Genomic DNA, 15,499 nt, shown 5'->3' with positions numbered 1-15,499 from the left:
ACAAAATATTACAGAATTTCTTAATTTATATCCAAAACATTGAATTCGGATCACACCTAAAGAAGTGATGCAAATTCAGTGCAACGGCTGTTGAAATGGAGGGCTTCCGTCCTATGACAAGCCCATGTTAAATTCATCGCTACTGCGTCAATTTTGCACCACTTCCGGATCCAAAAAGAACATTTTCATTACTTTTTTGGCGACGCTTTTTTTGCTGGGTAGCTTTTCGAGGGATTGTGTAAGACCAATATAGGAAGAAACCGGGAGCCACCGTGGTGCAATGGTTAGCATGCCCGCCTTACATACACAAGGTCGTGGGTTCGATTCCTGCTTCGACCGAACACCAAAAAGTTTTTCAGCGGTGGATTATCCCACCTCAGTAATGCTGGTGACATTTCTGAGGGTTTCAAAGCTTCTCTAAGTGGTTTCACTGCAATGTGGAACGCCGTGCGGACTCGGCTATAAAAAGGAGGTCCCTTGTCATTGAGCTTATCATAGAATCGGGCAGCACTCAGTGACAAGAGAGAAGTTCACCAATGTGGTATCACACTGGACTGAATAGTCTAAGTGAGCCTGATACATCGGGCTGCCACCTAACCTAACCTAGGAAGAAACCGGTCCATCCGCGTTTTTGCAATATTTGTACAACATTATTGGATTTTGTGCCATAGAAAATTTTCTCCAAAATTTCATTTCTATAGACAATTTTGTCAATATTGTATTAATATAGAAAAATTTTCCAAAATTTTATTTCTTTAGAAAAAAATTTTTTTTTCTTTCCATAGAAAATTTTCTCCAAAATTTTATTTTTATGGAAAATGTTCTCAACATTTGTATACACACCATAGAATGGTGACGGGGGTATAATAGGTTTGTCATTCCGCGTGTAATACATCGAAATATCGATTTCCGACTATATAAAGTATATATATTTTTGGTCAGGGAGAAATTCGAAGACGATATAAGCATGTCCGTCTGTCTGTCTGTTGTAATCAACCTACAGCTTTCAATAATGGCACTATCGTCCTGAAATTTGGCACAGATTCGTTTTTTGTTTGCAGGCAGGTCATGTTCGAAGATGGGCCATATCGGTCCAAGTTTTGATATAGTCCCCATATAAATCGACTACCCGATTTGGGACTTATAAAAACCGTAGTTTTTATCCAATTTGTTTGAAATTTAAAATCTAGAGGTACTTGAGGACCATAAAAAGGTGTGCCGAAAATGGTGCCCATCGGTCAATGTTTTGATATAGCCCCCATATAGACCGATCTTCCGATTTTGCTTTTTGGGCGTCTAGAAACTGTATTTTCTATTCGATTTGCCTGAAATTGAAAACCTGGAAGTATTTTTGGACCTTAAAGAGATGTGTCGAAAATGGGGTGTATCGGTCCATATTTTGGTTTGTCCCGATTTTTATTCTTAGGCTTCTATAAACTGTATTTATTACCCGATTTGCCTGAAATTGGAAATCTAGATGTATTTTGGGACAACAAATAGGTGTGCAGGTTGAAGTTCTGGGACTATTCCAAAAGGGACCGCATCGGATGGAAGAAGATGGAAGGATCACATCGAGGAATCACAATGGACCTATACTGGTCTAAGTGGAAATCAATTCAACACCAAATTGATGTCATCCTCTACAACCTAACCTAAGGTATATATTCTCTATTAGGGAGATATAACCAGGTCTGTCTGTCCTTCCGGCCATCTCTTGTACCGCTACAGACTTCACTAATAGCGCTAACTTCCTGAAATTTGGCACAGATTCGACTTTCCACTGTACGCAGATCAAGTTCGAAGATTTACTATATCAGTTCAGGTTTTACTATATATCCCATATAAACCGATTCCCCGATTTGCGGCATCTTGAGCATCTATACACCGCAAATTTCATCCGATTTTCCCGAAATTGGAAATCTAGAGATACTTTATATCCACAAAGAGGTGCGCCAAACATGGTGTTTATAGATCCATGGTTTTGTATAGTCCCATATAGACCGATCTCCACACAGCAATATTTATACGAAATGCTTGAAATTGCAATTCTGGAGGTACTTTAGGTCCACAAAGAAGTGTGCCGAATATGATGTGTATCAGTCCTAGCAATTATTGCCCGTTAATTTGATTACCCTGTACCCATATGATGCGCACCCTGCTGTATTCCCAGTATTCTTTGATTATACTTTTGCATTCCAATACGATTCGCGATTGAACCGTATTGGAATGCTATTGCCTTCCGGTAATCTGTGAAAATTCACATTTCATTATTGCACACAGTTCTGCCTGCAGGATTGTGCTGTAGACCCTGTAATCGGAATAGGATCACAGTGTCTGGGTCCTTCATGCATACGCGTAATCTCACCATTCTTCGATCCATCAGTTAGCAGTTATTTCCCTCTGGTATATTGTCTGGGGTTTCATTCTCCCGGGACCATCTTTCTGGCGTCACACTCGGCATGTATGGCTATCACAAGTATACGATCATAGATTATAGGTTAGGTTAGGTTAGGTGGCAGCCCGATGTATCAGGCTCACTTAGGCTATTCAGTCCATTGTGATACCACATTGGTGGACTTCTCTCTTATCACTGAGTGCTGCCCGATTCCATGACAAGGGACCTCCTTTTCATAGCCGAGTCCGAACGGCGTTCCACATTGCAGTGAAACTACTTAGAGAAGCTTTGAAACCCTCAGAAATGCACCAGCATTACTGAGGTGGGATAATCCACCGCTGAAAAATTTTTTGGTGTTCGGTCGAAGCAGGAATCGAACCCACGACCTGTGTATGCAAGGCGGGCATGCTAACCATTGCAACACGGTGGCTCATAGATTATAGCGACATCCACCATTTCACACACCGTCATCCCTATTATCATTTGATGGTTCGTTATGTTTCGAGTTTCCATTCATTCTCCCAACATCGCAACAATCTCATCGCAGCCATGATGGCTACTCTTTTGATCCGAACCTTTATAGATATTAAGTCCAAATGTTGACGTGGTCTTACTTTTCCCAGTTATGCCAAGACAACATCCCAGCAAAAAAATTTGGAAGTTCTTCTAAAGGCACAACGTTAAAAGCACTTCCTGAAGATGCACTCCCAATGATGTTATTTATTTTAACAACCAAGGAAGTTCTTTTAATTCAGTTTTTTATAACTTGGGTTTTTCATATTTTTAATGGGAAATTTTAACTTTTTTTGTTTCAAATAGGTTAAAAACAGAGTAAGAATTCATAAATTTTGTCGAAGGAAATGCTAAATCCAATCTGGAAAAATGTGAATTTTTGAAAATATTTGAAGTCAAATGTTTCCGACAAGCGTTAGAATCCATTAAAAATTATAAAAAATTATAAAAATTATTTATTTGACAAAATATCGCAGAATTTTTTTATTTACATCCAAAACATTGAATTCGGATCACACCTAAAGAAGTGATGCAAATTCAGTGAAACGTCTGTTGAAAGGGAGGACTCATTACTTTTTTGGCGACGCTTTTTTTGCTGGGATGTCCACGTATATCCAGGACGCCTCCTTTAGATTGAGGCCCCATTTAGAACCCACTGTTTCCCTGCACAGCGGCCAACATCTGCAGGCTTTCTCAGTCCTCTCTATGATGTGTCTCTCTCAATTCAGTTTCATTTCTAAGGATACTCCTAAGTACTCGGTTCGACATACTGGACAATGTTAGTCGTTCCAGTAAATTGATATGCCATCCTCAGGATTTTTTTCTACACTTCTGTTCTCTGCAGAAGTGTTATAATAATATCGCTTGCAACGTTGCCACAATAAATTTTTATTGTGGACCAACATTTTTCCAAAATTGGACCAAAATTCATACCAGCGGACCACTTTTCGAAATTAAATTATTATCATTTAAAAGTTTAAATTTTTCCAAAATTTTACTTTGTTAGAAAATGTTATCAAATATTTAATTCTACTTAAAATTTTTATTTCTATCTAATTCTATAGAAAATTTTGTCAACATTTTGTTTCGTTATTGTTGTTTTTGACCTCAGCTTAAAGCCATGCATTGACTAAACTACAAGTGCAGCTTAACCAACAGAGGAAAAGTATGCTTGTCAAATTTATTTGGGCAAAGCCCTATAGACTGCAAGATGGTTGGATGTACAGCTGTTTCGGAATTACCACATTCCTCATCAGCATCCTCTACTTGCAGCAAAACTATCAACCAACTATCAGAATAAATTCGGGTAATTCACTCAACCCAAAGTGAAATACACTTGAACCTTCCGAAAAAGGGTTTAATAGTCGGCTACTGCCTAAACAAATTTGCAAGCATATCTCTTTTCCTTTGCCAAACTCAAATCATCGATTTGTATTTAGTTGGCTGGGTTTGTTTTTGAGCGTGCTTCCTCTACTACTACTACTTTTCCTCTGTTGGTTAAGCTACACTTGTAGTTAAGTCAATGCATGGCTTTAAGCTGAGATCAAAAACAAGAATAACGATTGAAGAGAAGCCAACAATAATAAACAAAACGAATAAAATTTTCTTTCAATAGAAAGTTTAGTCAAAATTTTGTTTCTATAGAAAATTTTGTCAAACTTTTATTTCTATAGTAAATTTTGTCAAAATTTAATTTCTATAGAAAATTTTGTCAAAATTTTATTTCTATAGAAAATTTTGTTAAATTGTATTTTTATAGAAATTTTTGTCAGAATTTTATTTCTAGAGAAATTTTTATTAAAATTTTATTTCTATTGTCACAACTTTACTTCTATAGAAAATTTTGTAAAAATTTTACTTCTATAGAAAATTTTGTCAAAATTTTATTTCTATAGAAAATTTTGCCAAAATTTTATTTCTATAGAAAAATTTCCCAAAATTTTATTTCTATAGAAAATTTTGTCAAAATTTTATTTCTATAGAAAATTTTGTCAAAATTTTATTTCTATAGAAAATTTTGTCAAAATTTTATTTCTATAGAAAATTTTGCCAAATTTTTATTTCTATAGAAAATTTTCCCAAAATTTTATTTCTATAGAAAATTTTTTCAAAATTTTATTTCTAGAGAAATTTTTTTCTAAATTTTATTTCGATAGAAAACTTTTTTAAAATTTTATTTCTATAGACAATTTTGTCAAAATTTTATTTCTATAGAAAATTTCGTCAAAATTTTATTTCTATAGAAAATATTGTCAACATTTTATTTCTATAGAAAATTTTGTCAACATTTTATTTCTATAGCAAATTTTGTCAAAATTTTATTTCTATAGAAAATATTATCAAAATTTTATTTCTATAGAAAATTTTGTCAAAATTTTATTTCTATAGAAAATTTTGTCAATATTTTGTTTCTATAGAAAATTTTGTCAAAATTGTATTTTTATAGAAAATTTTGTCAAAATTGTACTTCTATGGAAAATTTTGTCAAAATTTTATTTCTATAGAAAATTTTGTCAAAATGTTATTTTTATAGAAAATTTTGTCAAAATTTTATTTCTATGGAAAATTTTGTCAAAATTTTATTTCTATAGAAAATTTTGCCAAAATCTTATTTTTATAGAAAATTTTGTCAAAATTTTATTTCTATCGAAAATTTTGTCAAAAATTTATTTCTGTAGAAAATTTTCCCAAAATTTTATTTCTGTAAAAAATTTTCCCAAAATTTTATTTCTATAGAATATTTTCCCAAAATTTTATTTCTATGGAAAATTTTAACGAAATTTTATTTCTGTAGAAAATTTTGTCAAAATTCTATTTCTATAGAAAATTTTGTCAAAATTTTATTTCTATAGAAAATTTTTTCAAAATTTTATTTATATAGAAAACTATTTTAAAATTTTATTTCTACTGTCACAACTTTACTTCTATATCAAAATTTACTTATTTCTATAGTAAATTTTATCAAAATTTTGTTTCTATAGAACATTTTGTCAAAATTTTATTTCTATAGAAAATTTTGTCAAAATCTTATTTTTATAGAAAATTTTGTCAAAATTTTATTTCTATAGAAAATTTTGTCAAAATTGCATTTCTTTAGAATATTTTCCCAAAATTTTATTTCTATAGAAAATTTTGTCAAAATTTTATTTCTATAGAAAATTTTGTCAACATTTTATTTCTATAGAAAATTTTCCCAAAATTTTATTTCTGTAAAAAATTTTCCCAAAATTTTATTTCTATAGAATATTTTCCCAAAATTTTATTTCTATAGAAAATTTTCCCGAAATTTTATTTCTATAGAAAATTTTGTCAAAATTCTATTTCTATAGAAAATTTTGTCAAAATTTTATTTCTATAGAAAATTTTGTCAATATTTTGTTTCTATAGAAAATTTTGTCAAAATTGTATTTTTATAGAAAAATTTGTCAAAATTTTATTTCTGTAGAAAATTTTGTCAAAATTTTATTTCTATAGAAAATTTTGTCAATATTTTGTTTCTATAGAAAATTTTGTCAAAATTTTATTTCTATAGAAAATTTTGTCAAAATTTTATTTCCATAGAAAATTTTGTCAAAATTTTATTTCTATAGAAAATTTTGTCAAAATTGTATTTTTATAGAAAAATTTGTCAAAATTTTATTTCTGTAGAAAATTTTGTCAAAATTTTATTTCTATAGAAAATTTTGTCAAAATTTTATTTCTATAGAAAATTTTGTCAAAATTTTATTTCCATAGAAAATTTTGTCAAAATTTTATTTCAATAGAATATTTTCCCAAAATTTTATTTCTATAGAAAATTTTGTCAAAATTTTATTTCTATAGAAAATTTTGTCAAAATTTTATTTCTATAGAAAATTTTGTCAATATTTTGTTTCTATAGAAAATTTTGTCAAAATTGTATTTTTATAGAAAAATTTGTCAAAATTTTATTTCTATAGAAAATTTTGTCAAAATTTTATTTCTATAGAAAATTTTGTCAATATTTTGTTTCTATAGAAAATTTTGTCAAAATTTTATTTCTATAGAAAATTTTGTCAAAATTTTATTTCCATAGAAAATTTTGTCAAAATTTTATTTCAATAGAATATTTTCGCAAAATTTTATTTCTATAGAAAATTTTGTCAAAATTCTATTTCTATGGAAAATTTGGTCGATCGGACCAAAATGGCAACTCTGTTCGCTTGCGTAACAGACAGGTCCTTAGCTAGAATCCTTAGTAGATCTTGAGTGGTTGTTATCCATAGTAGTGGCGATAGTATACCTGATTGGCCTAGAAAACTTTGATGACTCAATTTTTTTTTAATTTTTATAAAATTTTGAAACATATTTTAAATTTTAAAATAATTCTAGAAAATATTATTTATGGTCATGGTTGGTCTAGAAAACTTTGATGAGTCCATTTTTTTAAATTTTGAAACACGTTTTAAGTGTTAATTATTCTAGAAAATATTATTTTCATTATTCCATTACGAAACCAGGTTGCCGTTGCTAAATTTAAAGGAAATGATAAGACCTCAATAATGAATATGAAAATAGCAAATAATTACAACTAACTACAATGTCATCAAAAATGGATGGAAAACATGCTCTTATAATTAAAGCCAATCTCTCTAAACATAAAATATTTTAATAAATTATTCTTTTTCTTCACAAATCGTAATTATTATTTTTGTTAAATTTTAGTTTTTTTTTTAATTTAAGATAAATTTAAATATTTTGAAGACTATAACAAAAGACGAAATGCTATGAGTGTATGTATGAGGGAGGCAAAATGTCTTTAACATGCAAACACTAACTGACTGACCATCGAGACTCAAATCAATCTAAATCTCTAACATTCTAACGAATATGCAAAGTGAACTTTTCAAGCAACATGTGCCAAGGGGATTGGGAATTTTATGATTGCGGCTGCTGTTAAGGCAGATGTTGCTATGGTGGTGGCAGTGTTGGGGCAGTTTACATGCGTACCTATCATGCGACGACGGTGTATGTTTCGTTATGTCCGTTGTTGAGAGACTTATGGGTCGATTATAGGCACGACGACGTGCCAACAATGGCACCAACTCCACACCGCTACCTGTGGCAATTGCATCATTACAGTGTCTTGTTGTAGGATTTGCACTATTATCGGTTGTTGGAATATCGGCTGGCACCTTATTTGTGTCGCAGCAAACGTGGACAAATTTTCGGCTTGGGTTCAGCTTTACAAGGATTTGATACTGGCACACTAGGTGGTGGCGGCGGTTTATGCATTGGTTTAATGGGACTTGTAGTCATCGGTGCTGCTACTCCTCCTGGTCCTCCACATTTACATGTGCAATTGTTACAGCATCTTGTTGGTTTACGCGATGGTCGTGCCTTACGGAAGGTTGGTTTTTCAGCTGGTGTGGCGGGATTGTCCTGGTCGAGTTCTTTAAGCATTTCCTTGTTGGTCCAACCCTGAAAGAAGGAGAGAGAGAGAGGAAATGACTTAAATTAGATTTTGATAAAAAATTGGTAAACAAAAGTTTATAGAAATTTTATTCTTAGAGAAGATTTGATAAAAAAAAAAAGTTTGTTTTAGGAAGATGTCTATCATATTTTGTCATTGGAAAAATTATCGTCGCTGGAGAAAAATTTCATAGACATTTTGTGATTTGATAAAATTACCATGAATTTGTTTTGTTTTTTTCATTTAGAGAAAATATCATAGAAATTCTTCAAATTTAATAGAAATTTTGCCATTCAAAAAATTTCATAGAAATTAAGTTCAAGTTTAGCCGCTAAAATCAAACTAAATATGTAAAAGCAGAACAACGTTGTAACTTTTTTGGCAATTTTTTTTCAAACTTGTAGAAATTGAAAAAAAATGAATTATTAAAGAAAAGTAACCGCGCCAAATATGGCTATTTTAGTGAGATAATGCCAACTTAATACTGGCATTTAGAAAGAATTTCATAGAATTTTTGGTGTAACAGAAAATATTACAAAATTTTTTTCATTAAAAAAAAATTCATAAAAAGTAGAGAAAATTGCATATAAATTTTGGTATAAGAAAAAATCCATAGAAATTTTGTTATTACACTCAAATTTATAAATATTTTGTCATTTGTCAACTTAATAGAAATTAAGTTATTTAAGAAAATTCCATTGTAAATTTGTCTTTAAGGACATTTTTGTTGAAATATTTCCATTACAAAAATTTCATAGAACTCGAGAGAAAAATTCATAAAAGTTTTGCTATACTAGAAAATTTTATAAAATTTGTCATTAAAAAAAAATTTATAAAAATTTTAATTCTAGAGAAAAACTCATAGAATATCAAAAATATTAGAGAAAATTTTATAGACATATTGTCAATAGAGAAAATTGTAGAAAAATTTTGTTATATATGGGAGCTATATCTAAATCTGAATCGATTTTGACCATATTTGGTACATACAATAGTATCGTTAAAAGAACCGCTTGTGCAAAATTTGAAGTAAGTCAGGGCAAAACTCTGGCTTTTGAGACCATATAAGTCCAAATCGGGCGAAAGATATATATGAGAGATATATCTAAATCGGAATAGATTTACCTGATATTTTGCAAGATTTTCGAGATTCATAAAATATTTGGATGTACGGTATTTCAAGAAAATCAGTTGATAAACACGCTAACAATGACAAAATCGGGTATAAATATATATGGCAGCTATATCTAAATCTGAACCGATTTTTTCCAAACCAATAGCGATTGTCTCTGTCCCAAGAAATATATATATATAAATAAATATATATATATATATATATATATATATATATATATATATATATATATATATATATATATATATATATATATATATATATATATATATATATATATATATATATATATATATATATATATATATATATATATATATATATATATATATACATATATATATATATATATATATATATATATATATATATATATATATATATATATATATATATATATATATATATATATATATATATATATATATATATATATATATATATATATATATATATATATATATGAGCTATATCTAAATTTGAACCGATTTTAACAAAATTTGACACACTTAACGATACTATTAAACGTACCTCTTGTACAAAATTTGAAGCAAATCACGGCAAAACTCTGGCTTTTGTGGCCATATAAGTTCAAATCGGACGAAAGATATATATGGGAGCTATATCTAAATTTGAACCGATTTCAATCAAATTTACCAAGCATTGGTAGAATGTCAATTCTACCCTCTGTGCAAAATTTCACGAAGATCGGTAGTAAACTTTGGCCTCTGTGGTCATATGAGTCTAAATCGGACGAAAGATATATATGAGAGATATATCTAAATCGGAATAGATTTACCTGATATTTTGCAAGATTTTCGAGATTCATAAAATATTTGGATGTACGGTATTTCAAGAAAATCAGTTGATAAACACGCTAACTATGACAAAATCGGGTATAAATATATATGGCAGCTATATCTAAATCTGAACCGATTTTTTCCAAAACCAATAGCGATTGTCTCTGTCCCAAGAAACGGCCCTATGCCAAATTTGAGGACGATCGGACTTACTTTGCGAGCTGTACTTTGTGCACAAAATTACATATACAGACAGACGGACGGACAGACAGACAGACAGATGTATTAGAAGTTTAGGAAAATTAGAGCCATTTTTACAACTTTTCGACTAAGCAGTGGCGATTTTACAAGGAAAATATTGGTATTTTGATCATTTTTGTCGAAATCAGAAAAACATATATATGGGAGCTATATCTAACTCTGAACCGATTTCAACCAAATTTGGCACGCATAGCTAAAATACTAATTCTACTACCTGTGCAAAATTTCACCTAAATCGGAGCAAAAAATTGGCCTCTGTGGTCATATGAGTGTAAATCGGGCGAAAGCTATATATGGGAGCTATATCTAAATCTGAACCGATTTCAACCACATTTGGTACGCATAGCTACAATGCTAATTCTACTCCCGGTGCAAAATTTCAACTAAATCGGAGCAAAAAATTGGCCTCTGTGGTCATATGAGTGTAAATCGGTTGAAAGCTATATATGGGAGCTATATCTAAATCTGAACCGATTTCAACCACATTTGGCACGCATAGCTACAGTGCTAATTCTACTACCTGTGCAAAATTTCACCTAAATCGGAGCAAAAAATTGGCCTCTGTGGTCATATGAGTGTAAATCGGGCGAAAGCTATATATGGGAGCTATATCTAAATCTGAACCGATTTCAACCAAATTCGGCACGCATAGCTACAATGCTAATTCTTCTCCCTGTACAAAATTTCAACCAAATTGGGGTAAAACTATGGCTTCTGGGACCGTATTAGTCCATATCGGGCGAAAGATATATATAGGAGCAATATCTAAATCTGAACCGATTTCAATCAAATTTTGCACACTTGACTATACGACTAAGTGTTATGTTTGTACAAAATGTCAAGCAAATCGGTATAAAACTCTGGCTGCTGGGTCCATATTAGTGCATATCGGGCGAAAGATATATATGGGAGCTATATCTAAATCTGATCCGATTTCTTCCAAAATCAATAGGGATCTATTCTGAGCCAAAACACATACTTGTGCCAAATTTGAAGTCGATTGGACTTAAACTGCGACCTAGACTTTGATTACAAAAATGTGTTCACGGACAGACGGACATGGCTATATCGACTCAGGAGCCCACCCTGAGCATTTTTGCCGAAGACACAATGTGTCTATCTCGTCTCCTTCTGGGTGTTGCAAACATATCCACTAACTTATAATACCCTGTTCCACAGTGTGGCGCAGGGTATAACAATTGACAAACGAAATTTCATAAAAATATAGTCTTTCGAGAGAATAATTTCTAGAAATGTCATTTAAAAAAAAGTACTTAAAAATTTTATCGTTAGAGAAAATTTTAATAGAAATTTTATCGACAGAGAAAATTTCATAGAAATTTTGGCTTTAGAGACAATTTCTTAGAAATGTTGTCTTTAGAGAAAACTTCATATTTTTTTAAGAGAATAATTTCTACTAATCTTGTCTTTAAAAAAAACTTACTTAAATATTTCTCCGTTAGAGAAAGTTTATAGGAAATTTGTCGGTAGACATTTTTTTGCAATTTTATCGACAGAGAAAATCATCGAAATTTTGTCGGTAAAGAAAGTTTCATAGAAAAGGAGCCTGTAAAAAAATCATAAACATTTTATCGGTAGCGAAAATTCCATAGAAATTTTGTCGGTAGAGTAAATTTCATAAAACTGTTGTCGTTAGAAAAATGTCACCGATGTTTTGTCATTAGCGAACATTTTATAGACATTAAGTCATTAGAGAAAATTTCATAAAAATGTTGTCGATGTATACAATTTCATAGAAATTTTGTCGTTAGAGAAAAATCATAGAAATTTTGTCTTTAGAGAAAATTTCATAGAAATATTGTCATTACGGAAAATTTCATAGAAAAAATTTCCTTGGAAAAAATATCATAGAAATTTTATCTTTAGAGAAAAATTTATAAAAATTATGTTGTATAATTAAATTTAATAAAATTTTTTGAGTTAGAGTAAATTTCATAGAAATTTTTTCTTTAGAGAAAATTTCATAGAAATATTGTCATTACGGAAAATTGTCATAGGCCATGGCAGGATCAAAAATATCATAGAAATTTTATTTTTAGAGAAAAATTTATAAAAATTATGTCGTTTAATTAAATTTAATAAAATTTTTTCAATTAGAGTAAATTTCATAGAAATTTTTTCTTTAGAGAAAATTTCATAGAAATATTGTCATTACGGAAAATTTCATAGAAAAAATTTCCTTAGAAAATATATCATAGAAATTTTATTTTTAGAGAAAAATTTATAAAAATTATGTCGTTAAATTAAATTTAATAAATTTTTCTCAGTTAGAGTAAATTTCATAAAAATTTTGTCTTAAAAAAAATTGTCTTTAAAAAAATTGCCGGAAGTGAAAATTTCATACAAATTTTGTCATTAGAGATTTCGTATTCCGTAGATATTTTGTTTTTAGAGAAAATTTAATTGAAATTTTGTCGTTAGAGAAAATTTCATAGAAATTTTGTCTTTAGAGAAAATTTTATAGAAATTTTGTATATAAAGAAATTTTCGTAGAAATATTGTCTTTACCGAAAATCTCATAGCAAAAAATCCTTAGAAGCAATAGAAATTTTATCGTTAAAAAATTTAATAAAATTTTTCTAAAAATAAAATTAGATAAAATTAATTAATTTTTTTTTTCAGTTAGAGTAAATTTCATAAAAATTTTGTCTTTAAAAAAATTTATAGAAATTTGGTAGGAGAGAAAATTTCGCAGAATGTTTGAAATTGTTTCATTATAGAAAAATCTATGAAATTTAATAGAAAATTTCATTTCGTTAAAGAAAATTTATTTCCTTAGAAAAACTATCATAGAAATTTTATCTTTAAAAAAAAATTTTAAAAATTATTAAATACAATTTAACGTATTTAATAAAATTTTTTCAGTTATAGCAAATTTCATAAAAATTTTGTCTTAAAAAAATGTGGCAATTGAAAATTTCATACAAATTTTGTCATTAGAGAAAATTTCGTAGACATTTTGCTTTTAGAGAAAATTTAATTGAAATTTTGTCTTTAAAGACAATTTCACATAAAAAAATGTACTTTGAAAAAATATTATAGACATTTTATCTTTAGAGAAAATAGCATAAAATTATATCGTTAGATTAAATTTAATAAAATTTTTTCAGGTAGGGTAAATTTTATAGATATTTTGTCTATAGAAAAAAATTGTATAGAAATGTTGCCTTTAGAAAAAATTTTGTTGAAATTTTGTTGGTAGAAAAAAATTCTATACAAATCTTGTCATTAGAGAAAATTTCATAGAAATTTTATCTTTAGAGAAAATTTCATAGAAAATTTATCTTTAGAGAAAAGGTCATAAAAAGTATATTGTTAGATTAAATTTAATAAAAATTTTTCAGGTAGTGTAAATTTCATAGATATTTTGTCTACAGAAAAAAATTGTATAGAAATTTTGTTTTTAGAAAAAATGTTGTTGAAATTTTTTTGGTAGAAAAAATTCCATACAAATCTTGTCATTAGAGAAAATTTCATAGAAATTTTGTCTTTAGAGAAAATTTCATAGAAAATTTATCTTTAAAGAAAATGTCATAAAAAGTATATTGTTAGATTAAATTTAATAAAAATTTTTCAGGTAGTGTAAATTTCATAGATATTTTGCCTACAGAAAAAAATTGTATAGAAATTTTGTTTTTAGAAAAAATGTTGTTGAAATTTTGTTGGTAGAAAAAATTCCATACAAATCTTGTCATTAGAGAAAATTTCATAGAAATTTTGTCGTTAGAGAAAATTTCATAGAAATTTTGTCTTTAAAAAATTTTATAGAAATTTTGTAGGTAGAGAAAATTTCGCAGAATGTTTGAAATTGTTTCATTATAGAAAAATCTATGAAATTTGATAAAAAATTTCATTTCGTTAAAGAAGATTTAATAGAAATGTACATACGATTGTATTTAAAGTCAATTTTATCCCACAACTTACCAACGACTTCATAAATGTTGTTCCCACCGACTTAGGACTACGCCAAGGTTTTCCTCCTGGTCCCGGTTTCCCCCAAGGATCCTTACAAGGCTATATGAATTCAAAGAAAGAAAGAAACAACAACAACAAATAGACAAAAAGAAACGGGAAGAGACAACAAGGAAAACATATAAAGTGGCTAGCCATCATAATGTAAGTACCCATCCTCACCGGCTTTTCAATTTTCTCCAAGACCTTTTTATGCTTTAGGCCATGTGGTCCCACCGCTGCATGACAATGTTTCTCCTCTATAATGGGACATTTATCACTTTCTGTAACCACAATTTTCTCCAGCATGGGTTTACCCTTACCGACAGGTGTAGGCTTATAGCGAACCTCAATGTCAACATGACCTTTATTACGAAACGACATTGAGGGATGATCTTTTAAAGTGATATGCAAACTTTCAGCATTCTTACCACCGGCACCAGGCCCACCACCGCCACCACCGCCTACACTGGTGGCAGCAGTGGGTATATCGCGATCACATAAATTGATCATACTGGTAGTTCCTCCAATTGGTGGTGGTCGGTCAGGCACATGCTGTACTGTATGGGTGTGAGTGGTTACACGCGGCACCGAATGATGGTGATAATGATGAGGCGTATAGGCCATGGCAGGATCAAAGCATTTTTTGTGTTTGGTAAAGTACTCGCTAAATCGACATGGTGGCAGTGATGCTAAACGATGTGTGGTACTCTAAAACGAGAAGGGAACATTAAAAATTTTCAATTGTGGCCAATGCAGTACAATTGAATCAATATACAAAATGCAAAAAAATTAATCAGGTGGCCTTAATAATACCCTAGTGGATAACTAAGATTTTTTTATTGACCAGCATAAAAATGACCGATTCTTTTAAAAGCTTATCGCCATAAAAATGCCACTAACCTCAATATTGCTTTCATAGAAATTTTTTCGTTAGAGAAAATTTCATAGAAATTTAGTCTTTGGAGAAAATTTTGTCTTAAGAGAAATTT

At 29.6% G+C, this 15,499-nt stretch overlaps 1 protein-coding gene across 1 annotated transcript in view; it reads right to left on the bottom strand.

The window, feature by feature from the left end:
* The window catches only part of LOC142235771 (uncharacterized), a 40,777-nt gene that overhangs the window by 2,163 nt on the left and 23,115 nt on the right, over positions 1-15,499 (bottom strand). The window contains 4 exon segments of the mRNA XM_075307032.1: positions 7,745-8,091; positions 8,093-8,347; positions 14,481-14,570; positions 14,691-15,218. Coding sequence (XP_075163147.1) covers positions 7,745-8,091; positions 8,093-8,347; positions 14,481-14,570; positions 14,691-15,218 — 1,220 coding nt within the window.

Source organism: Haematobia irritans, chromosome 1, assembly GCF_050003625.1.
Source record: "Haematobia irritans isolate KBUSLIRL chromosome 1, ASM5000362v1, whole genome shotgun sequence".
Classification (NCBI taxonomy): domain Eukaryota; kingdom Metazoa; phylum Arthropoda; class Insecta; order Diptera; family Muscidae; genus Haematobia; species Haematobia irritans.
This window is presented reverse-complemented; position numbering and strand designations above follow the sequence as displayed.